Source organism: Neolamprologus multifasciatus, chromosome 4 (genome assembly GCF_963576455.1).
Source record: "Neolamprologus multifasciatus chromosome 4, fNeoMul1.2, whole genome shotgun sequence".
Taxonomy (NCBI): Eukaryota; Metazoa; Chordata; class Actinopteri; order Cichliformes; family Cichlidae; genus Neolamprologus; species Neolamprologus multifasciatus.
In genome coordinates this window covers 7,060,942-7,087,408 of record NC_140442.1, presented here as the reverse complement: position 1 = coordinate 7,087,408, position 26,467 = coordinate 7,060,942, and the positions used below count along the sequence as shown (strand labels likewise).

Sequence of the window (26,467 nt, the reverse complement as noted above, 5' to 3'; positions counted from 1 at the left end):
CTGATGAATACGTGCTCAATACCGCATCACCTCTACTTTGATGTTTTTCTGCCCAGTCCTGTCAGAACAGCAAGGGAGCTTACCAGGCATGTGCACCATCCTGCAGTTGCAATTCTCCACTATGTAGCGTGTTTCACAGTCGATCCTGCAGGCAGTTACACTGTAGACCTGGAAAAAGCCAGACTCCAGAGCTTTCGACTCACACTCGCCCCATGGGGGAGGCAGGTAGGTCAGCTACAGGTAGGAAATAAAGTGGAGGTTGGTTAAGGATGGATGTCTTTGGAGGCCTGTGGTATTACATAGTAATAATACATATAATGATGTAGACCAAGAACTAAGAAAGAAAAGGACCTACAGCTATTTATAGATTTTTATTGACATTTCTATTGTGCCTGTATGCATCATCAGTTTGAAAATATTCAAGATTTTTATGCTATTTTTTTTTTTTCAAAGACACTTTTCAAAACCTGCAGATACTCAACAACCATCCACGACGCGGTCTGATAGTGACAGCAGCTCTACAAAACACATTCCTCGGCTGCTGAAATCTAGCCAAGTCGGAAAAGCAGAAGAGCCTCGCAACAAACCAGGCGGTGCAGAAAACAATTCAACAGATAGAGTCTGTCTGGGAAAAAAAATCCCACATCGCCCAGACATGGAAGCACAAAAACTCCAAATGTTCTCCTCCTGCTCCTGCAGCTCTGAGGACTGGGACAACAGATGAGAAACGAGGGACACCGGGCTGAGCAGCGTGGAGGCCCATCTGCTCCACAACAGAAGCAGTGAGGTCCAGCCGTGCACTGTATCCATCACTCGCCACCCTCTGCTCCTTAGTTCCCTTCATTGTCATCACAGCGCATCCCAAGAGAAGCAACGTGCTCTGCCAAAAGACCACTTTTTTTTTTGGATGAGACAAAATGCGCCTGCCAGGTGAAATTTGGCCACAGTCTGCTTGTTAGCGGTGACAGAATTTAAAAACTCTGCCTTGCTATCAGGTAATGTTGTATCTCTGCTTCCAGACAGACCTAATTCTGTAGTTCTTGCAGATACAATCAATTTTACCAGCAATTAGAACAATAAATTCAAACACAATCCAAACAACAATCTACCATGTTGAATGTTTCATAGCCCAGAAGCCTCTAGCCATTTCTGGCCAGGTAAGAATGTCTCCTGCGATAATTAAACATGTCCTGCATGATGGCTGCAGGAAGCGTGAGCAATGACTACAAACACCCAGGCGTTATTAATTTATTAGAGATTTACAAAAGGTGCCCCTCATCCTTAACCTTTAAAACCACCTTCACACCTCAGCTAATCTTCACTTCTGGCCTAATTAGAGTCAGCTGAGGCTGATTCAAAATCTGATTACTTCTAGTAATCAGATAATCTAAGGTGCTCAATATCACTTTTCACTGCGTTGAGACCTGCTGACCTGATTACGTTTCATCTAATAAGAGCTGAGGCCTGCGCCCCAGTCAAAGTGTTATTAATCAATGTTCCATTCCCCTTGTTATACCCCAGCAATGCAATTAGGCTTTACAACTTAGTCAGCAAAGGAAAAAAAAAGTTTACAACAGGGTGGGCTACAATAAATTCGTGCCGGTTGAGTGAGCTGAAAAGCAAATTTGAGAGTTGTGGCTTAAGACTGACCTCGACAAATCAGAAGCAAGTTCCAAAATTTGCACTTATCCATGTTATTTTTCTTCATTCTAATGCTACCACAGCAAATGACTTTGAGCAATGGAATAATAGTATAATGAAATATTTTTTTATCCTTGGGAAGAATGACTCTGACAATTAAGGGGACGCCATGCCCTTTTAGCTTCAGCTAAAAGCCCACAGTAGGGCGATTTCTGCATCCGGGGAGCTTAAACTTGAAATTGCCCTGCTCCATATGAGGGCTCATTCATCCCTCACCATAGGCTATGTATTTTGTGCCTCAGCACACTTGATTAAAGCTGCTTTGATGTCCGCCTAATATTATTAACCAAAAATGAGTTAATTTATAGTCTTTGTCAGTCATTTTAACATGAAAACTGATCGGCATCCATTACAAAGATTCGCTAATCAACAAGCTTCTTAACATCCTCCACAAGGCCTCTTTCCAAATCATTGTCCCAAATTACCCTACCCGATCATCATTATCCTGATTGTTTTGGACATATTTTAAAATGCCCTCCAGGTTTACGGAGAAAAAGCTTGAAAAGACAGGTGGGAACTGCTCAAAGTGGTAGGTTTTTCTTCTCAGACTCCTGATACAAAGTGGAGTTCTGCATTAATTAGCTGGAGTGGTGTTTCCCACCGTGCAGGCTTGTGGAGAGGGACAGTGTTTTCGCAGCAGGCAGGCAGGAAGAGCAGGCGCTGTCTTCACCCTGCCAGTCACAGAACTGGGCTGACAGATGAGCTGAGACAGAAGCCCTGGAGGCTCATTGCCCATGAGGCTGAACCATCCATGGATAGATCTCCTCCTCTCCTTTCTGCCTCTCACTGAAGTCTCTCTTTGTTGCACCGCAATGAGCTGTGATTTAAAGAGGCAAGGTTTCAACTACATTTTGTTCATGATAAGTTCCTAACATTCACGCTGGAATACCTTACTGACTTATCTTTACTTTGGCTTCATTTTCCAATGTGCTGGGCAATGCTAACATAATTTTGCTGGATTGTAAAATATAACAACAAAACAGAAAACAGCACTACAAGTCCTGTCTCCGATATATTTAGACCATTGTTTCTTTTTTTTTACTTTTCTGCATTACCATCGTGGCATATTTCACACACCTTATTTAGTTGTTATCAGATCCATAAATATTGCTGGTAGGACAGCAAGACATATTGTGTAGATATGACATCTAGAGGCTGTCTGCACATGCACATATAATGTATCTTTGTAAAATGTCTTTTACATATGTTCTTTTCCAATCTTAAGTATTTTTGGTGCCTAAATGATATCAAGTTCAACAGATGAGCCCCGAGCTTGTACGGCACAGAGAAGTCAAGTGCTTTAAACATCCTCCTCTCTTCTAGCCACTCTTCGTGTTTCTGTGTGTGTGTCAGCATGTGTGGAATCACACTGCTGATAGTTATTTCCTTTCCCGTGATGTGATAACCACCTAGACGGGAGAGGAGGCAACATACTGACAGCATGCATGGGATTGATAACAACCAGCCAATTTCCTCATAAGATTTGAAACTGGAAACCTCCCAGACAGTGATGATACAAACCAAAAAATACGCAAAAAGTAGAACAACATGTTTATGACCAGCTTCTTCAATGATGAATGCCGACGCTTCACTGGCTGATGAGCTGAACACGTTTTACGCTCGCTTCGACGCCGCAGCAATTAAAACAACAAACGGCTGCGCGCGCTCGGAGTGCACCAGTGGAGACGATGCATTCATCACAGAGCATGCCGTGAGGAACACCTTCAGAAGGGTGAACACCAGGAAGGCAGCAGGACCAGATGCAATCCCTGGCCGGGTCCTGAGAGGCTGCGCTGACCAGCTAACACCGGTGTTCACGGAGATCTTCAACCTTTCCCTGGCCCAAGCAGTGGTTCCCACGTGCTTCAAACAGTCCATCATTGTCCCTGTTCCAAAGAAACAACAGCCCGCTTGCCACAATGACTACCGTCCAGTAGCACTGACTTCAATTGTAATGAAGTGTTTTGAAAGACTGATGAGAGATCACATCACTTCTTCTGTTCCTGCCACCATCGACTCGCTTCAGTTTGCTAATCGTTCCACAGACGATGCCATATCTCACCTGCTCCACACATCCATGAGTCACCTGGACACTGGCAGAGGGAATTATGTTAGGATGCTGTTCGTGGACTACAGTTCAGCATTCAACACAATAATTCCCTCTAAGCTTTTCACCAAGTTGACGGATCTAGGACTCAGCTCATCACTGTGTCAGTGGATCCTCAACTTCCTCACAGACAGACCTCAATCAGTGAGGGTGGGAAAACAAGTCTCCCCCTCCATCTCACTCACCACTCACCACTGAGTGGACAGTTTCCGATACCTGGGTGTCTACATCACTCAGGACCTGTCATGGTCCTGTCACATCAACACCCTGGTTAAGAAAGCCTGTCAGCGTCTCTTCTTCCTCAGAAGACTTAGAGACTTCCATCTGCCACTGAAGGTGCTCAAGAACTTTTACACCTGCACCATCGAGAGCATCCTGACGGGAAACATTTGCACCTGGTTTTGGAACAGCACCAAGCAGGACAGACGGGATCTGCAAAGAGTGGTGCACTCGGACGAACGCATCATTCAATCAATCAGAGCTCCCTGACCTGCTGTCCAACTACACCAAGCGGTGCAAGACCAAAGCTAGGAAGATTATGATGGACCTCTCCCATCCCAACAATGGACTCTTCTCACTGTTGAGGTCTGGGAAGCGCTTCCGCTCCCTTAAGACAGAGAGAATGAGGAGGAGCTTCTTCCCCCAGGCTATTCGGGCCTCTCACACACATCACATCACCACACACACTCTGGTTTTTCTTCATGCACACTTCCTATAATTTATAATCTCTTTCTGCTATTTGCACATTTTTACTGTAAATTTAAAGTTAAATCTGTAAATTTTGTAATAACCTGTAAATTGTAAATACTGTAAAACCACTGTCATTGAATGGTCGGGTATTGCATTGCACAGCTACAAGTATTTCACCTCATGTCATACTGTGTATGGTTGTGTGTGTGACAAATAAAATTTGAATTTGAACCTACTGCGTCTAAAAGAGATATCAAAGGTTCTTGTCTATGAGCCACTATGTGATAAGTTGGGGATGAGAACTGGCTGCTAATAGAGAAGCAGCAGATAAACTTGGAACAAAAAGTTAGGTTAATTATGTTTAGTCGATTATTTCTTTGTTGTAACAATGCTTCTTGGCAGTAAATCCAACACTGATTTCCAGAAGTGTTCCTGAGCCCTTAAAGGGATTTCCATGACAGAAGCATTTCTGTTTTTACTGTAGAGCTGCTTGAGGCCCCAAAGATAACAATACGGATTATTTAGCAGATCCCTCACACAGATTTCTCCAGATTCACAGAACATTGTGACGATTAGATAATGAGATATTCAAAGTTTTCACAATTTGTCACTGAAGAACATTATTCTGAAACTATTCTCTGATTTATAAACAATGTTTTGTTGCAAACTGGTCTGTTCATCTTTACTTCTGAGAAAATCTGCCTTTCAAAGATGTTCTTTTTATATCAGCCTCTTGCCAATTAACCTAACGGCTTAGAAAATGTTCCTCCAGCTGTTTCCTTTTCCACTTGCCTTTCCAGTCATTTGTTGCCCTGACTTTGTCGTGATGTGTTGTTGCCATCAAACTCAATCTATTCAGCATAAAATAGTGCAATGTGTTCATTTAAATAATTGATATGTTTTCTCTTTTGTTCGTGAAGAGAACATGGGTTTGTGACATTCCTAAATTACTGCATTATAACTGAGATAGATTTTAGATTTTGAATCAGTCTTCTTGAAATTAGGATTGTAGGTCTGAATTTTACCAGCTATTTAAGCACTAAGGGAACCAATTATGACTTTCAGCAGCTACTTTGAATAAAAGTTTCAAATTTAAGTGTAACTTGATTTGGTTAACCATCATTTTGACTCAGTTTTGTGGATATTTAAAGCCAATTTCCTTTTGTTGGCTTGATTTTCTGGTCCAGTGGGGTTTTTTTTGTTCATTATATGGTTTATCTAGTATCCAATGGCCTTGATTGGCCAAAATAAAATCTGTTTTTGCATGTGCTGTAAACTTTAACTGCACTAACTGACAGGAGCAATTTTCAAAAGATATTTCATTTCTTGTGCCAAATGCACAGGCCATTCTAAAAATGAGATGGCAATGAATTTATCTTGACAGAAATCTGCCAGCTCAAAAAAGGGCAATCTAGTCAACTCCTGCTATTGAGCCAGACAATAGATTTCTAAAAGCTTCACTGCGAGAGAGGAAAGGAGAAGGAGGTAGGCAGAAAGAAAATGAAATAAGACATAGAGCCACAAAAGGTAAATGTGAAAGACAGAACTAATAATCTCAGTAAACTGACAAGGCTCACAGGAGCTAAAATTGAAATATATTCACTCTGGCAGTGCAGAAACACCTTTTGTGGAGTTTTATCAACTCAGGCCTCAAGAAAACAGAAAGAAACCCAACTTTATGAAGAAGAGAATGGTGACACTGAAAATGCTATTTACATTAAATACAACTGCTATATGCCTGTGAGCCTTGCAGCCTTTAAAACTGTCCATGTGTGATGTGAGAAAGCTTCAGTGTGATTGAATAAGGCTGAGACTGAGTGAAGATCCTCTCTTCCAGAAAGGTCAAAGCCAGTAAATGGAGGGAAGTTCATCATTTGTCTGGCAACAATCATCAAGAGAAAACAGAGGCCAATTGAAAGTTCAGACTACGGGGACCCACATGGGCTTCCACACCAATCCACTCACACGCCTGCAGAAAATCTCACGGTCCTGTTATGGCAGGTTATTTATCACATATTTTTTTGTCCCATTTATCACTGTGAGATATGCTTTATATGTGAAAAAGGAGTAAAAAAGAGCACAAAGAAGAGAGAAGATTTATAAAAAGCCATTAACTGTATATGAGTGAGAGACACCTACCCTCTGCTCCTGTGTTGCTACAAACGTCTGGAAGCCAGGCGCCACACCAAAGCCCAGTTCGTGAATGAATGGAGGCTCCGCCTGGCTGTGGATTTGTACCCGCACGCCTGCCTCAAAGGCTGTATCTTCTGGAAGAAAAGAAACGGCGAGATCTGTTAGTTAACGTAATCTCGTAATAAACAGAAATTTGCTCTGAATGTCGCTGGCTTTCTGAGTGGTTCAGGTAAGTTGTTTGAAAGCTGTTTGAACTCAAAAGCAAAATTAATGTTGGAAACAATCGTTCAGCGACGCATTTTAGGGATTTTGAGTCAAAGCCATAGACGTAGGATTGAATTTATTATAATAAACACGCTCGAGAGGCGCTATGTGATTTGTTGTGACATCATAGAGACAGTAAAAAAGGTTCAGTGCTGACTCCGTAGTCGAAAGGACTATTATCCTTTTAATCAGAGCACTTGTATGCACTCACACACACACTCACAGAAGCAAGCACCAAAAGGGCCATAATATTTATGGTCAAAGAGAGAGCGATTTTTGCAGAAATCGATAATGTTCTCTCTCCGTGTCCTCACATTCAGCCGCGTGCTCCCGGACATTCAATCACGGCATTCCCCTGCCAGCTGATCAGCCTGACACCTCGGGGTGATCGGCAGCCAAGATACTGGAGTCGTTCACAAATCGACATACTGCTCACACACATGCACAACGGCATCAGCCCGCACTGATCCACTCATCAATCAAACATCTGCAGTGACTGATATGACGACGGCGTGGAAGCAGTCATGTTTAGCAACAGATGAAGGGCTCAAACGTGCTTTTTTTCCTGCTGTGTTTGAGAGCATCAGTTGTGTGTAAAAGGGTATGAAAGAAACATTGGCTGTAGGAGAGAGATAATCCGTCCACGTTTCTGAGAGAGTAAGTACAGGGAGGTGTGTGCATGTAAAACAAGATGAGAGACTCTGTATTCATGTGTGGGGGAGGAAGTGTTTTTGTTCTTCATCCTGCGCACTGTTGAATCTTTCACGTCTTTTGAATAGATCATCTCTTTTGTGATGACAGCCTTATCTGTAGCTAACAAATTTAACGTCTCATCAAAATTTCCACTGGACTAGGGTGATTTACATGCAACTGCAGCACAACATCTGTGCATGTTGTAAATACCATATGGCCAAAAGCATGTGGGGACATGAGCACAGAGCACGCTGCTGAGATTTGCTTGCATTAGAATACAAAAACATTGACATGGTTTGCAGCTGGTCTCGCTTGCAGTTGCTGTTTCAAGGGTTCTGACCTGAACGATTAAAAGTATAGCGTCAATCAAAAAGTGTATATGGAGTTTTGGGGATTTTTCCCCCCTCCTCTGATGCTTGATCCAAATTTGGCATATCATTGAACACGAATTCAGTTTGACGATGGTTTCATCTGCTCAAGGAGGGAAACTGCAGGGCTTAATTTTAATCTTCGGTTTGGCATGTTGACAACTTGACAACCTAGTGTGATCTAATAGGAAACACAAACATGTGTAATGTGAAAACTCAAAGCCTCCCCTGCACATACACTGAGATTGGACTATTCAGTGATGCGAGAAATGTCGCCTGTCTAGTACATGTATTTTAAAATGAGCATCTCTATCATAGATTCACCATTTTTCAGCTAGTTGATATTACTTTACATATCAACTAGCAACTATTTTTTCACCCCACTGCTTAAGAACATGTCACAGAACAATAATTATTCAGTGTAGCATATTTGTCTTTACATGGTTATTTATAGTGGGACTTGTTAAAAGAGAAACACAATACCCAACTATGTCTTTTTTTATACTATTACTGTTATAATGCTGTAACAAATGCCCCATTAGCACTGTAAGATTGCACATAATTAGCCACTGTTGTCCAAAGACGATTAAAAACCATTAAAGAGCCCTTCTGTTGTACTGGATGACATAATCCTTCATTAAAATGAGCACTTAACAGTGTAAACAAAGAATTTCATCCCTGAGCTACTGACACTAACTATGCTGGCTGTTTATTTTAATAAAGGAGTATGTCACCCTGTGAGACTGTGTGCTGTCTAATGTCTTTTAATCGTATATATATGACAAAACTGTATTAACATGAGTAGCAAATAAACAAAGGCTGTCAGCATAAACAATAACTGCCGCATATAGTCTGCTGCTTTTTATTTTGCCAAGGGACATTTAACAAGTTTTTACAGAGTACTTCTGCAAGCAGTAGCTCAATAATATTATTAATATTTTTTCCAGGTTCCCCTAATTTTGCTTTTATATTCATGAAATATTTCAAAATTAAATATTTTAATTGTTTGTTTTACTTCATTTTTCTTTTTGTGGGCTACAGAAATGAGGAAAATAACGTTTCCATTGGGTCCTATACAGTGCTGTGAAAAACTAAATATAATGTTACTCCTCCCACAGAAATTAAGGGAATAAGTGACAGTCAGGTGCTGCTAATGAAATGTACTTGATTAACTGATCAACAGCAAGTGTGAGCACCTCTACAAAAAGTGATCAACTCAGTGTTTTTTCTTTTGTGCCTAGAAAGTCAAAATTGGCCAGCAGGCTTGGTTGTCCACGAAGCCAATACGTCGCTGTGAGTGCCGCAGGGTTTCCATCTTGGTCAACGATGGACTTGAGCGTTAGACGCCGTTGTTTAAGATCATCTTCAGTTTGCTTGATCCAAGTCTTCTTGGGCGTGTCATGCTTGATTCTCCAGTGGGCGGGCCGCTGCTGCAGCAGAAGGCGATATGGCAGGAGATAGTTGCTTGCATGCGGCAGACGTGGCCAAACCCTTGTAGTTGTCACTTCTAGACCAGCTCTTCCATCGAGGGCTTCTGGTGACATTGACTACATATTGCGCTGTTGCTGAGACGGTCATTGAGGGACACTTGGAGAATCTGACACCAACAGCGCGTTTGGAAGACCTCGAGCTTGTTGAGGTCATGCTTGAGGATGACCCAGGTCTCGGATCTATGGAGAAGAATGAGCAATACCAGTGTGCGGGACAGGTGGATTTTGGTGATGAGGCCTCTTCTTCCAGAAGCACCATCGGAGGGAGGCGAATGCTGCTGCTGCTTGACCAATTCTTGAGGGTAACTCAGTGTTACCTCAATGCAACACACAGATGAATGTACCTCAAAGAACTTAGGCAACATTGTAAATAAGATTGAGCCAAAATTCCTACAAAATAATGTGAGACACATAAAGTCATAGTGAAAGTGATTATTTCAGTCCTTTTTACAGGACTGCATAGTTCACATCATGTTTCCTAAGATTAATTAAAAAGTTTTTATTTTTGTCCAGTGTTTGGAAATATGTTCATTTATACGTTCGAAGACTGAGTAGGGCTCCTTTGTTAAAAATCATTCCATGCAGTGGAATGGAGGAGATCAGCTTACTGAATCTTTTCACCCATCTGTTTTCATCTCCCTCTTAACAATAGTTCAGGTCAGGTGAGTCGGCTGGCCGAGAAAGTACAATTATAATGGTGTCAGTATAGTAGTGGTAGTTTTGGCACTTGGGGCAGGGGATAAGTCTTGCTGGAAAATCTGCACCTCTCAAAAGCTTGTCAGCAGATGGAAGCATGAAGAGCTCTAAAAGCCACAGTTAGAGGGCCAAGTTGATTTTGGACTGGATAAAATCCAGTAGACCAACCACTGCCAACATTAGGAAATGGCATGGCACCGAAAATCATCACAAACTGTGGAAACTTCCCACTGGACTTCAATTACCCCTGATTCAGGGCCTCTCCACTCTACCTCCAGACTCTAGGATATTGATTGCTAAATGAAATGCTAAGTTTACTTTCATCTGAAAAGAGGACAGTGGACCACTGAGCAACAGTTCGGCTCTTTTTCTCCTTAGTTCAAGTGAGACACTTTTGATGTCATCTCTGGTTCAGGAGTCCCTTGATATTAAGAATGCGACAGATGTAGCCCCTTTCCTGAAGACGCTGGTATGTGATGGCTCTTGATTCACTGACACCAGCTGCAGTCCACAGCATGTTAAGCTCTCCCAAGCTCTTGAACGGACTTTTAAATATTTTCGTTTTTCTCTTCCAGTCAAGTTTTCATTCTCTGTGAACAGCCACCCTTTTCAGCAATGACCTTCTGTGGCACATCCTCAAGATTGAGGCTGTCTCTACATATCAGACTTATAAAACAGTCTACTTGATGAGGATTTTTCTGCTTTTCTGAAGAGCAGAAACTGCAGCATGTCACCCTATTTTACCCAAATCTGCAAATTTCCAGACAGACCCGATCATTCACTGAGATCAGTAGCAGACTTTCGCATTTGACAGCTAATAAATATGAGAAAACGACCTGGCTCTCTGTGAATGATGGTCATGTTCGGGTTGATCTTTTTACACAGGAGTGTGTCTGCTCCTCTCTTAGTAGCCCATCGCAGCAGCTGCACCATCAGGCGAAGTTAACAAACTGTGTGCATAATTTCTTCTGAGATTCCCTTCAAATCAAAAGTCTCTACAGGATGTCACAGACAGCAGTTCTTGTACTCACCAGGTAGCTCACCTTTCCAGAGTATTCACATATCAACTATCAATTTTATTTTATTCCAACTGGGGATTAAAATGTGATTTTAGCAGAAGCAGACACATATATAGCTCAGAATCAAGCCATGGTAGTATTTTTATTAGCAATTAACCACGATTTTTCAGTTAACGTGTTGGTCTATAAAATGTGGAAAGAGCTAATCCTCATACTTGTGCTAATTTGTGTTTTCATGACAAAAAAAAGACATTAACTTCCCACATAGCCTACAAAAAGCAGCATATTCACGCAAATGACAAGCTGGAAAAAGCTTAGCTTTTATTCACACCCAGTTGACTTGCATTACATAGCTAATAGAAACAAATCCAGCAGTGAAGAGCATAAAGCATAAAGGTAATAAATGATGATAAAGAACACCAAATAAGCTAACCATCCTGCAAATGAATGCTGCTTAGTTGTAAGAGACTAGAATCAGATTGTTCGAGACCTTTATCTCTCATAACAAGACATCAATTTACACAGAACAAGATGCAGCACATGAAACAATGATCTCTTGCTGTGATTGAAAATGTGTTATTAGTAGTACATATGTGCGCGCATGTGTGAGCATAAGAGATCAGAGCAAATGGGAATGACTGTGCTTGTTTGTGCTCCCATCAGTTCATCTTCCCTTATCAAAAGATGATCAAGGGGATCATGAATAATCATGTTTGCTACATATGACCATAGCTTTAGCAGAATCACAGATCTGCAGTTACCATCTATTTCATCACTGCAGTCACACTCATTTGACTTATATTGCCCTCTGTGCAGTCAGAGGGCTGGGCTAACTTAGGATGCTATCAACAGCTACAGTCATAACCTGAATCCTGCTTGTTTTGTTTGACTGTTTAAATGCAGGTGGTGTTCTGATTTCACCTCCATTCCCCTTCAGTCAGAGAAGTGGGCAAGACTGTGGGTGCATGAATAGTGTGTAAAAGATATGATGAAAAAGTCCTACCACAGCCTATCACCTTCCTCTCTATTTCACCTTTCTACAGGATTTGTCACATTGAGGACTGGGCATGTCAGGCTTTATAAAAGGTCTGTATTATGGGTGTAATGTAGGAGAGCAAAAATGACTTGGCAGCTGGCAAGCTGAAGAAAAATTTCAAAAGAAAGCGAATATAAGAAGCCTTCACTCATAAACTCTCTCTGGCTCAGGGGACTGGAAAGCTCATCTGTAACCAGAAGGTTGCCGGTTCAATCCCCCTGCTCTTTCTGTCCTGGTCGTTGTGTCCTTGGGCAAGACACTTTACTCTACTGCCTACTGGTGTTGGCCAGAGGGGCAGATGGCGCAATATGGCAGCCTCGCTTCTGTCAGTCTGCCCAAGGGCAGTTGTGGCTACAACTGTAGCCTCCACCAGTGTGTGAATGTGAGAGTGGAATTGTAAAGCTCTTTGGGTGCCTAGAAAAGCGCTATATAAACATCAAACATGATAAAGTAGTGTGCAAACAGTGCGGCTGTTAACCTAGTCGTACACATGCTAGTGTTGGGCCTCATTTACTCATTACTATATTGAGCTGTTTCTAGAATTACAATCAGATTCTTACAATGTGTGAACCTGACAGTTTTATCTTTACCAAAGTGCATAATTTAGCAATTTAGAATCATTCTGAATTGCTGATAGGCCTGCTTGCAATCAGAAATACTGCCAAGACCCCATTTCTCTTTATAGGGAAACAAAATTACCTCAAGGTGCATCATGGAGAAAGCCACCAGAGACTGAGGCTCAGTGGAAAAAGAAGGAAAAAATCACCTTAAAGCTCACCTGTATAAAAATAAATTTAAAAAAAAGAAGCTACTTTCGGTTACTCTCTTATCACAAGGGGTGGTCACAGTGGGTAGCTCCTCATGTTTGATTTGCCTTTCCTGAAACAACCCAGAAAAGAATTTGTATCTAAATGGAAATGAACCAGCAACCTTTTGCTTGTCAAACAAATGTGTAAACCACTACAATAAGGTTTTATCTTTAGCTAGTGGAGCACAAAGACTATTTGCTCTGTCAGCCCAAAATGTGAAACTCACTGGACTTCTGGTCATCTGCTTACAAACAAAGAAATGCGGGATAGAGGATCATGGCAAAGATGCGAGTTTGCAGTGAAGGATATCTGACTTGTTACAACTCCATGCAAAAAGGCTACATATATTATGCTAAGCCTTTAGCCCACACCTTTTCAGTCAATATTTATTTGCTTTTTCTTTTCATTTCTCTGCACTCACTGGCTACTTCATTAGGTACACTTAGGCACACATTAACACAGGTATTTAATATGTCATTCAGAGCAACCCAGTGCATTTAGGCATCTGCTTGAGTTCAAATTGAGCATCATAACGGAACGAAAGGTGATTTAAGTGACTTTAAATGTGGGAGGGAGGGGCAAGTGGCCCCTCCCTTCCTTCCCTCCCCTTCCTTCCCTCCCCATCTCCAGCTGCCTCCCTCTTCCCGCTCCACCACAATCACCGACACATGCAGGGCCTTAGAATAAAGGTGTGTCACCTGGGTGCAGGGGAGGCATGCTGGTTACAGACACTCTGGTCTGAATATTTCAAAAACTACTCATCTTCCAGGAGGTCTCCTCTCTCCAGGAACTCACTCTGCAGGAGGGGAAGATATAGGAGAGGTGGAGGAACATCTCAGCCTGGGTGTCTATTGTCTTGTGTAGTCTAGAAGATGAGTGGATGACGGGGTGGGTGCAGTTTTCTCTGTGGTGGGGTCGGGTGGGCTGTCCCGGGCTCTGTGGGGCTGGGCAGAGCTGGCGAACTGGGTCCCGGTCCAGATGGGCCTGGGGCCCCTTTCCTTGGTGGGTTGCAGAGTATGGGGGTGCCTACTGGGGTCAGTGGGGGAGCTGGCACCATCAGGGTGTACAACCTCACCCCTGGCGTCGTTGCCCACCTCTCAATTTTAAATACACCTAGACATCTGTTTGTTTTGTTGGTTTTTTCTTTTGCCCTTTATTACCGTTCCTCTTCCCTGCTGTTTTTCTTTCTCCCCTTTCTTTTCCCCAGTTGAGCTGCAGCTCACAGCATGAAAAATGCCTTGTTGACCTCTGGAATCAAGAGGACTTGAAGCACAGACTTGTGAGCACATGTCCAGCATTTAGCGTCAGGAATCACTGTGACTAACCACAGCCCCAGAAAGATGATGCTGACTTCTATAGCATATCTTCATGCGCTGTGCAGTTTCATATATAAAAATTCAACTTGTGTTGAACTAAAATCAATTTCTTAAATGCACTCACATTTTTCACCTTCCAAAATCTCACCATGAGGTCCATTTAGCAACTTTTCTGGACTGTTTGATCATACCACATGATCTTTAACAGCTCACACGTTTTCCAGTCGTCATGGAAAAGTTCACATCTCTACATTTTTTGAAATCTATGTTTATGTTCACTTGTTTAATCATTCATTCAGTACTCTGCTTCTCTGTTCAACATAAATGAATTCAAACAGATTCTGTATTCAGTCTTATGTCTGGCATTTTTTTGTAAAAAGCTACAGCAACATCAATTCAATTCATATTCAGATAGAAACATTGTAGATAAATCTGAGCAACAGCCAAATCATACAGAGCTAAAATGCTGTCTTTGCAAAATCTCGACATGAAGAGTAATAATAGTTTCCAAGCAGACTGAATGAAACAGCAAAAAGCAGCAAATGAGCACAGCATTCAGATGTGCCACCTATGCTACTGTAGCTAAGATGTTTTTGACCCACAATCCTGTAAAAATACCCAACTAAACATAATATTTGGATGGCAGATTGATTAAGAATTAAACTGATCCCTTGTGTTTTTTCCCTCATCAATTTAAGAAACAATACGGTTCAATCAAAGATGCACTCTGAAGAAAAACCCCACACACAAAAGATTGCACTTGAGAACATCACACTGACATAACAAAAGGAAAAGATACAAAAAGGAAAGATAAAAGGATCAAGGACTTTCCAATTCCACTTGCACTTGGCTTAACCTGCTGTTGAAAAAAAAACCCTGCTCCCTTTCTCAGTGTTTTCACCATCGCTTTCATTTCCTAACAGCAGACAGAAAATGTACAGACAAGGCACGATTTTAACGGCGGACTCTGAGGCTTGTTTGGGTTGCACTTTCCTGTTTGCCACATAAGGTGGAAGCTAAAATCTGATAAGATGAATGGAAAACAGATGGAAAATAGACAACAGAAGAAGACAGAAACCCCTGACTCTGCATCCCTTCAACCAGGGCACAATACAACTGGCTGTTTAGAACAGCCTATTTTTTACACCAGGGCTGACTTTATCTTTAAAGAAATCCTCTGTGATGATGATGAAAACACAAATATATCTGATATAAGAAAGGACTGGACTTCAGTGTCATCACAGTTTGTGGCTTTGCCTGTAATGTGTCTGAGGGGCTTTTCATTATTCTACAAACACTGTTGTGCTATTGAATGGACAGGGTGCTGAGTGCATAAAGACTGCTTGCTGACTTTAAATGGAAAAACGGATGAACTCTAGGTATTATGAAATTTTCAGAGGTTTAATGTAATACCAGAGCGCTCATAAAACAGCCAAAGCAAAATATTTACTTAATGATCCAGTTCCTTCCCTCCTTAAATTGAATATGGCACCCCCTCAAGGATTTTAGATCCTCTTGCTTTTCCACTCTACCACATGCAATAACTCTCTACAGTACAGCCTGTCTGTCTGGCAGAAAGACAGCTGCCACATTATAATAACAATAGATAAAATATTATATACTATGATTACATATAGAGATGGACCGATCCGATATTACGTATCGGTATCGGTCCGATATTGAAGTATATTACTGGATCGGATATCGGAGAGAAATAAAAAATGTAATCCGATCCATTAAATATCAAAAAAGCACCTCACAAAACTTGCAACATGGCGTAACTCGGCTCATAACCGTAGCACGTGGCAGCAGTATGCGTCACGTGATAGAGCGGCTGTGTGTATTTGTAGCCTCGCTACCAAACTGGCATTTCATCTCAGAGGAAGTGATACCGGAGAGAAGTAAAGCAAGTGTGTAAGTTCATCTCTGAGTGTTTGTAAAGCGTTCCCACGTTAAGCTTAACAACCGATATATGGAGCGACTGTCTCTTCTCCCTCCCTCTCCTGCTGCTACTTAATGTGAAACTGATTAATGATCAGCTGATCGGCTTTTCTGTCGTGAGTCCCTCTCTCTTGTTTGTTTTTGACCCACTTTGCACCAGAAAGAGGAAACCAGCGGCTGAACAACAGCAGCACGGTTAAGCTTGATAATCTGATGTTAGAATTTATTTAATATTACTTTCTACACCAGGATCCTTTTCTACGTAGCTGACAGCTGGTAACTGTGCAGGGGCGGATCTAGCAAAGTTTAGCCAGGGGGCCCGATAGGGCATGAACAGGGAAAAGGGGGCACAAAGACATACTTTTCTTTCTTATTCTCATTTAAAATGTCTAGCTTTTAATAAATAATTATCTGAATCTTACACCCAAGGTTTTAATCTGATGTAAAATGTATAGAACTCAATTACTGTATATAGTAACTATTAAGTCTAATATAACCTAGTAAGCTATAGTACTTTTTCCTTTGGGAAGGTACCATCTGTGCAGTCTGCAATTCTGTTGAAGAAAGATGTTGAATCTATTTAATTATTCTTAAAAAATAATTTATTTCTGTGCATTTTTTTCCACACCGCATCAAATTAAAGTTCATTGCCAAATTGATATCCAAATTTATGATATCGGTATCGGTAATAAAAAAGCGGTATCGTGCCATCTCTAATTACATATATGATTTTTAAATCATTTCAACTGCAATGACAAAATGGTTTTCAAGATATCAAATACATAAACTGATATAGATAACAGCAAATATGTATCAGGTCATACACAACTGCAAAAGAGGAGCTGGCATGAATTTGAGCTGCTCGCAGATGTACAGCTACTGTATACATGCCAAACAAGCCTAAATAGCATACTCTGTATGAGATTTGCCAATTAGATGGGTAAAATATTTATCAGATGACCCAGTAGAAGATGATGTACTGGCACTCAGATTTGCTCTGACTGGGCTGTGCTTCAGTTTCTGGCTTGCTTGAAAGAAGGTTCTGCACATGTTTTCTTTCTAAAATCAGTTTTTCCTTATGCATGTGTTCTTATGAGTCTATAACAGGAATTGCTTTTAAATTAGAAACCCCCATCCAGTATAAAATAAAAACATAAATAAACAGCTTGGCTGAAAACTCAGACCATATAACAGTTTTCTCTGGAAACTCTTTCGAGCAGCAGTTAAGCAGCGGGTAAAATAAGTACTGATCACGTCATCAGCTTTCTAAATATATTTCTTAAGATGCTATTGACATGAAATTCTCACCAGACGTTGGTAACAGCCCACCCAGTCCACACATGCAACAAAATCAAGCCATTACTGAAATGTATTTAACACCTTGTACACAAGCCTTTGTTGCAATGACAGCTTCAAGACAGGTCCTATATGTTGAAACTAATTGGCATTGTCCAGGTCTGATTTGAGCCCATTCTTCCACACAAGCAGTCTTCAAATCCCGAAGGTTCTGTGGGCTCCTTCTATGAACTGTGAGCTTCAGTTCTTTCCAAAGACTTTCAATTAGATTCAGTTCAGGCCAATCTTGCAGCCTTATTTTCTTGCTCTGAAACCAATTCAGAGTTTCCTTGGCTGTGTGTTTGGGATCATTGTCTTGCTGAATCACCCACCCTGATTTAATGTTCATCATCCTGGTAGATGGTAGAAGTTTTTTTTTTTAATCAAAAATCTTTCCTTCAAATATATAAAGTGTGCCAGGGCCATGTGATGAACATCCCCACACCATAATGTTTTCACCTCTAACCTTCACTGTTGGTATGGTGTTTTTTGGGGGGGGAAATATGGTGCCTTTTTACCTCCAAACATGGTGTTTTATTATGGCATCCAACGAGCTCATGTTTGGTCTGGTCCTGGGACCAGACTATATTTCCCGGTATTTCACAGGTCTTTCTAATTGTTGTTCAGCAAACATGCTTCAACATCCCTTTTCTTCAAATGCACTCAGCCATGGCGACTGAGTGCATTTAGTCATCTGGTCTTTTCACTCCTCTGCCTGAAATCTTGCGATTGGCCCCCGTTAACGGCCGGTTCATGGCGAAATGATCTTTCCACTTCCTGATTATGGCTCCAGCAGTGCTCATTGGAACCTTCAGTAGAAATTCTTGCTGTAACCAATGCCACCAGCGTGTTTTGCAGCAATAAGGGTGCAAAAGTCTCGAGTGAGCTTGGTTTTATCCATCCTGATGTGTTTCTTGTGTGACACCCTGGTAATGAGACACCTTTTTATATGCCATCAGTTGGGACTGAACCAGCTGGTATTAATTTGCACTAAGTGTAAGCATTGCTTTCTAATCACTGATAGATTTTAGCTGGTGTCATGAGCTTCCATGCCTCCCTGCACCTCCCTTCTTCATATGCTCAATACTTTTTCCCTGTGTTACAAAACTGAATTTATCCACATTTATGGTTTGATATTTTCTTGCCATGTGTGGATTGGATGTTGTTACCAACATCTGGTGAGAATTTCATGTCGACTGCATATTAAGAAATATATTTAGTTTGAAAACCAGTGAGCCATACTTATTTTACCTGCTGAATATAAGAGGAAAGAACAAAAGATGCTTGATCATGGACCACAATGGTGTCCTAATTACTCTAATTAATTTCCTGGTGAGAATTTAACTATTTAAAGTCTGGCTGAGGACGCATTTTGCAGGCAGCAGTATGGATAGGAAAAACAGACAGATCCTGTCCATTTACGATTTCCTTCACTGAGCAGTTTGGTCAGTAACATGGCGAGAAGAAAGCTGCGTTTCCAGGCAACAGGCCATCTGTTTTCTCCCACCTCTCAAAGTTATATCTGTCTTGTTCATTTTTCACAGAATGAAACACATTTCTTGCGATGTTTGTCCGTCATGATAAAGTGAGGAGTATCATGATTGCCCTGCAGCATCCTGGATACTGTAGTGTGCTAATAGAACCCCAGAGACCCAAATGCTGCACTTCTGGATGATGGACAGTAGGGGAAGCCATGGGAGGAAAGAAGGTGGGTTGTCTGGATGGAGAAAAAGATAACTGGTGGGAGGAGATGTGGAATTAGGGCCTGTGCAGCATGTTGCCATCATGTCTGGACACCACAGAGACCTGGCTCTGTTGAGGAAGCAGCATGCTCCATGCTGAGGCTGACTCAGTGCATCCAGGCTAATTAAACCACAAGGGGATAAACAAGGGCACTGAAAACTGGAGCCTGCTGGGAGAAGGAGTTCCACATGCTGTCAGGGTGGTGGCAGAAGTACAGCATGTTCAAACTGAATTAAAACCTAAAGGAGATTTGGGTGGAATCCTACAAAACCCAGAGTAAATAGAAAGAGATAAGGAGTAAGAGGATGTGGAGTTTCTGATGATAATTTTTTGTGCATTGCATTGCTTGGCTAGCTGCTGTGAACTCCCCTGTCGCCCCTCCCACTTGTTTTAGCCGTGAGCTGGTCATTCAATGTGCTACAATATGGCACTGCTTACAAAACAAGCCTCCCTTAAACACTCACCCTGCATCAAAAATAAGATATTTACATGTATCTTACTAAATAGGATAATTTAAAGCTCCACTATTTTCCAAAATAAATTAGAGAGGTTTCAGTGTTTGAGTTGAAAAGAGTTTGAATATGTATTATGATCTGTAAGACGTCTACATTCTCAAAGGAAAAATATGCCCACAGTTGGGCATAAATGAAGATGCATCAAATGAAAATATCCTGAGAAATTTGTTTAGAGCCTTTCTCAAAGAGAATACAACAGCAGTCATGCAACAAAAAGTGCTTGATGTGGGCTAGAAAAGCTATACAAATAAGTCTTCTATTCAATTAAATCCTTGGGTATTGAGCTCAATACAATGCAATACTTTTTACTTTTTAAAAAGACAGGAATGGTAATAACATTTTTTATCTGATTTACAAGTATAAACAAGAAGAGATTTATAGTTGTTTGGATTAAAAAAAACTGATGACTGTCATCTCATGCATTTTAAAATTCCACATTCAGTTTTCTAGAACTTTGATTTGGAATTTCTCGGTATGAATCTGTCCCTAAAGAGATTTCATCAGGAGAAACAAAAAAAAGCAAAACACAAATCGGTTTTTTATTTATTATGTCTAAAGTAAATAAAGTGAATAAAAAAAATACCATCAGCCCAAAGGATCAGTTTGGGCTACAACTTGGGAAATAGCTTTTTAAACATTGCAATGATTTTTACCATCTGAAATTCACTTTGCAAGAGATCAGTTAAAATATTCCCATAACACAGACAGACAAATAAATAAACGATGGAAAGAAATAAATAACTTTGAGAGTTGACTGAAACAAGTGGACTCTCAAGAAATCCACTTGTTTGAGTGGAATAGAATAATCTTTTGTAAGCTGTGTAAAATGCACTTTATCAAATATTGCATGCTAACGATGAAGCTTAAAACAACACAGTTTTTGAGGTATTGAAAAAAAGAACACGAAAACAAGCTTTTACCAAAACCGGGAATGACTGACTCATAGGTGGATGTATCTAAAGTGCAAGTGTTGCATGAGTTCATACGGCATCCTGGATGCAATCACATCAAGGAAAGAGGTACAAATCAGTCAAAGTAACTAAATATTGCTGTTGCATGGATCATATAATCAAGCAAAAAGCTACAAGTGAAGAAAAAAGCGGCGAACAAAATGAATCCTTCATTTGAAATCGCCTCGTTTAACTATAGTGGCCTTGTTTTTAACCTGGTACTGAAAGGGAAATCAATCAGTAATGAACTTATTTTTGAACATCACGGCGAGCATGTTTCCAGGCCTACCTGTGTCGCCCCATACAGGCAGGTACTCATCTTGCTGGATGTCGAGCATGATCTCCAGGCCATTTCCAGTCCCTCCCTTCATGGTGGTGCGCAGCGTCTTCCCCTCCTCTGCTGCGTTGAACATATAGCACTTCCCATATCTGGTGAACACCTAAGCGAAGACAGAGAGAAGTGATGACTTAAGATTTATTAATGATGATACAGAGACCTCAGACTATAAAAATATCACTGAAGTAGAGACATTTGGCTGCACACCGAAGGGTCTAATTTAAAAGGGGATTTATTTCACACGAAAGGCATCAATTTAGCAATTAAATTTATATCTATAGAATGATAATGAGCTGCGATTAGATTTTTCATGAGCCTAATGTTTCCCTCTGAGTTGTCAATTATTATGTATTTCAATATGAATCTATAAAGGTTTCTGCTTGGTTCGCCCTCTTATGATATGCAAAGTTATGACAATGTCACTACACATCTGTGCACCTTATCTCCCTATTTGGAGCAAGTTGGTCTACTGTGACATGTTGTCATTTTGCACGTGCACATAAACATGTTCCACGGCTGCTTTTATGAGCATGAACCAGTGTAACTGTAAAACACCTTTGCTTACACAAGGTGCAATACAACAGGTGCTACATTCACTGCGCTAGGGAATAAGCAGTGGAATTAATAATACATTTCTGCTTGTGTGCTTTCCTTTGGCTTTTTAGATGGATATGGTTTGACAGCATCTATATTGTTTTTGGTAAAATACTATTATTGTTTGCAGTTTGGTGCGTCTAAATGATAAAATATTGTGCTGCTGAACTTCTATCAGTTCCTGTTTTTATTCAAACACTATGTTTAAAATAAAAAAATAGCTCGGTATCAAACATTATAATAATAATAATAATAAATTTTATTTATGAGCGCCTTTCAAGTCACCCAAGGACACTTTACAACAGGATAAAACACGTAGTAAAACAATGGCAGAATAAGAACAATAAAACGAAAGCACAAGATAAAATTAACAAACAGTGCACAAATCTGCACAGTGAATATGCAGATTTGAACGGATGAGTTTTGAGTTGGGATTTAAACTGGGGGAGAGAACCAATGTTTCTTATTTCTGGGGGCAGAGAGTTTCACAGCCTGGGAGCAGCTGAAAGCTCTGCTTCCCATGGTGGTGAGGCGGAAGGAAGGTACAGCAAGCTGGATAGAAGAAGAAGATCAAAGTGAACGGGCAGAACAGGTAGTGGTTAACAGGTCAGGAAAGTAAGGAGGAGCGAGGTTATGAATGGCCTTGAAGGTGAGCAGAAGAAGTTTGAATATTATCCGGAATTTCACAGGGAGCCAGTGAAGTTCCTGAAGAATAGGGGTGATGTGCTGGTAGGAGTGGGTTCTGGTGATAATGCGAGCAGCAGAGTTCTGAACCAGTTGAAGCTTATGGAGGGATTTTGGGGGGAGACCATGCAGAAGAGAATTGCAGTAGTCAATACGGGAGGTAACAAGACTGTGGACAAGAATGGACGTAGACTGGGTGGAAAGAGAAGGAAGTAATCTGTTAATGTTACGTAGATGGAAGTAGGCAGAACGGGTGAGATTACTGATGTGAGATTTATAGGAAAGTGAACTGTCTAGGATGACACCAAGGTTCTTAACCTGAGGAGAAGGGAAAACTGTGGAGTTATCGGTGGTGAGTGAGAAATGGTTCGCCTTCAAAAGGTTGGATTTGGTGCCCAATAAGGAGGATCTCAGTTTTATCCTCATTGAGCTTTAGAAAATTAGAGGTAAACCAGGATTTTAACTCGGATAGACATTCTGAAAGGGAGGAAGGTGGGAGGGAGGAATCAGGTTTGCAAGAGAGATATAACTGGGTGTCATCAGCAAAACAGTGAAACTGAAGATCAAATTTGCGGAAAATGGTACCTAGAGGGAGGATGTTTATTATGAAGAGAAGAGGGCCTAAAACTGAGCCTTGAGGTACACCAGAGGTGACGGGGAATAGACGAGAGCGGAATGATCTTAGTTGAATAAACTGGGAACGGTCGAGGAGATATGATTGAAACCAGGCGAGGGGTGTGTCAGAGATGCCGAGAGAGGAAAGTCTGCTTAGAAGTACAGAGTGAGAAATGGTGTCGAAGGCTGAGCTCAGATCTAAAAGGACGAGAATGGTGAGATGTCCAGAGTCAGCTCTGATTAGAAGATCGTTAGTGACTTTAAGTAAAGCAGTTTCTGTACTGTGACATGAGCGAAAACCAGATTGAAATCTCTCGTAGTTATTATTATTATTATTAAGGTGTAAATGAAGTTGAGCTGCAACCACTTTTTCGAGTATCTTAGAAATGAAGGGTAAATTGGAAATCGGACGGAGGTTGTTAAAGTTGTTAGGATCTAAAGAAGGTTTTTTCAGTATAGGAGTGACTAGAGCAGTCTTGAATAAGGAGGGAACGATACCGGTGGTGAGAGAAGAGTAAATGATAGCAGAGATGAGTGGGAGTAAAGAAGAGAGGCAGGATTTCACAAACCCCGTGGGCATGGGATCAAGATGACATGTGGCAGGCTTTGATTTACATATGAACTCGGAAATATCAGATAAATCAGGAAGATGAAAAGTGGAAAACGGCTCAAAAAGGAGAAAAGGTTCTGGAGAGGGCGTAGACACAACATTTGATCTGAGTTGCTGGTGGATGTTATTTTCGTAGTCCAGAACAGCATCAAGGAGTTGCAGGTTTCAGAGGAATAGAAGTGCGGTGGTAAAGCGTTGGGGGGTTGAATTAGTTTGTTGAGAACTGAAAACAGAGTCCTTGTACCCTCATAAGAACTGATAATACCAGAGTAGAAGCTTTGTTTGGCCTTGCTGATGGAGTCTTTATATTGAAGTACGTGGGATTTATAGATTTCTGAATCAACAGTTAAACCAGATTTCTTATATTTACGCTCTAGCTGCCGAGCTTTATACAGGCTAAATTTTGATTGAACAAATTTCCCACGTGTGGGACTAATAAAGGTTATCTTATCTAATGATTGCTGAAGTGAGGGTCAGAGGAAGTACTCTCTTCTGCTAGTACACCAAAAGCACAAAAATGGAGACGATATTAGATGACAAATTCATACACAAACACGCTATTATGAGTGATGGAGCTGGACGTGACCGCTCAATCGGTATGTTGCCCGAATTTCATCAAATACAACATTTTCCACTACAGTACAAGGATTTGTGCCTTATAAGAGGATGTCACGGAGGAGGTGTAAATTTTCCCTCGGGAAATGAAGAATTATGAGAAAATCTACACTAATATAAAACAAAGCATCTGTCTCCACACGAGACAAGGACAAGAGGATATAGAAGATGTTGTGTGGCGTATAGAGCTAAGGTTGCCCAGCAACGCCCCGACCAAAATGACACACAAAAGCATTTTCAGGTGATTGAGAACTCAAGCATTGAGGGTACAATGCTGACATCTAAGCCGTGTACACACTGGAAGTGATTTGTTTGCCACGCATCACTTTGAATCTGCCACTTGTGATATTCTCAGCTCTGGTTGCCTAGGTGACCCTCTAATGTCTTTACTAGCAGGTCAATCAAGAGTATTCTTTATTTTAGTAGTTTCTTCAGTTGCTCACCTTAAAGTTTACTGCAGGTCCTGCCCACTTTGCATCGGCAGCAGTTATTTCGCCTGTAGTCACTTGAAGTCGGCAAATATTATTCACTTTCTACAAACTTTGGTTGCAACATCACCACAATTCACTTCCAGTATGTTCAAGGCTTTAGGAAGCAGTATCATATATACACCATACACAATCTATAGCAAACCTGTTAGAAAATCGGAAAATCTTGATCACAATCAGGAAAACTGCACAAGGAATGAGAATGAACATGCAACATGGAATAAATATAAACAAAACTAAATAATGAAGCATCCCGTTTTCATCATTTTTAAGCTGTTCTTTTGTGCGCAGTGAATAATAATAATAATAATACATTTTATTTGAGGGCGCCTTTCAGAAACCCAAGGTCACCTTACAAAAAAAACAATTAATAAAAGGAACAGTAGTACTTAAAATACATAAAATAAGTTAAAATTACAAAACAGAGCGTGACAACAGATAAAAATCAGCATTAAAGCGAATAAGCCAGTTTAAACAGATGTGTTTTGAGCAGTGTTTGGTCAAATTGTCTTTTTTCCATAGTGCACACACAGAAACACAACACTGACAGTTAAAGCGTTGTTATTTAACATGTCTACGTGAAGGTCAGCCTTGGCATTAAACACATCCTGCTAGAGGGGCACTTTCCCTCATTTCCACATCATCTACCTTTCTTTCTACAGCACAGTTGTTCACAGCTCTAATTTGCTAAAGCCAAAAATATAGCAGAGCCCACAGAAACACGCAACACGCACGAATCCAAAGGCAATGTTCTACATAATCACTTAAAAGCAGAGAGCGTTTGGCCTGGACTTGAACAGGGCTTCAGAGAATATGTCTCACAAACTTTTTACTCCTTTCATGTGTGTGTGCACAGGGAGGCCACATTCCTAATTACTGTATGTGGACAACAGCTTCGCCCTTCACTAATATCTCTCTGTGCCCCCTCCCATTCACCAAAATCAACTAATGACTACAAGGCATTTATGAGTAATAAGCTGCAATTTTAACTCAGTCTATTTGAGTAACAATGTGTGTTAGTTTGTGTGTAACACAAGCAATGATAGATTTGATGTGATGAATAGCAATCACTGTAACGACCATCAACTTCGAAGCTGATTGAAAGGAAGTGACTGAATGAAACAGTTTAATAAATCAGGAGCACCACTGTTCTCTGAACCCTAATCAGCAAAATAAAAAAAATATACCCATCAATATCACAAACACCTCTCACTGTGATTTAGTACAATGCAACAGCACCACTGACTGCAGTCTTTAAAACTATAACAAAGCCTTAAATATTAAACACTTGTCTCAAATAGTACTGGCAAACCCAGAACAATATAAGCTATAATAATGGGCTACTTTAATAAAGTACACTGGTTTAACTTTGTAACTTACACATGCTTATATTGTGAAAATGCTTTTCTAATAAAGGTGTTAAGTGGAAAAGAGGGTGCTTGTTATGACGTTCCCACACTCTCTTTGTGCCGTTACAAGCTGCCCATGAAAATGCTGCAGATGAGTAAAACAAAAATGAGCAGAGGGCATAAAGCAGGTTATGGTTGAACTGGGTCTGCTAACAAGCTCTAATCTTGTTATAAGTGAGCAACATCACACATATTTTCCGAGTGCCGCTTGATTTTCACATCACAGCGAATCCTCAAGAGTTTAGTGTTCTAACTCCCACACTGATATTTGCTCACAATTTGGAATCGTTCGAGATAATGAGAATCCTT

General features: G+C 40.8%; 1 protein-coding gene across 4 annotated transcripts in view; it reads right to left on the bottom strand.

Annotated features, from left to right (window-relative positions):
- The window catches only part of asic2 (acid-sensing (proton-gated) ion channel 2), a 422,593-nt gene that overhangs the window by 13,149 nt on the left and 382,977 nt on the right, over positions 1-26,467 (bottom strand). For all 4 annotated transcript variants that reach the window (XM_085157243.1, XM_085157242.1, XM_085157244.1 and 1 more), the window contains 3 exons: positions 21,096-21,246; positions 6,638-6,765; positions 84-234 (listed from right to left, as the gene is read on the bottom strand). In XM_085157243.1, the coding sequence (XP_085013369.1) occupies positions 84-234; positions 6,638-6,765; positions 21,096-21,246 (430 nt within the window). The remainder of the gene's footprint in view (positions 1-83; positions 235-6,637; positions 6,766-21,095; positions 21,247-26,467) is intronic.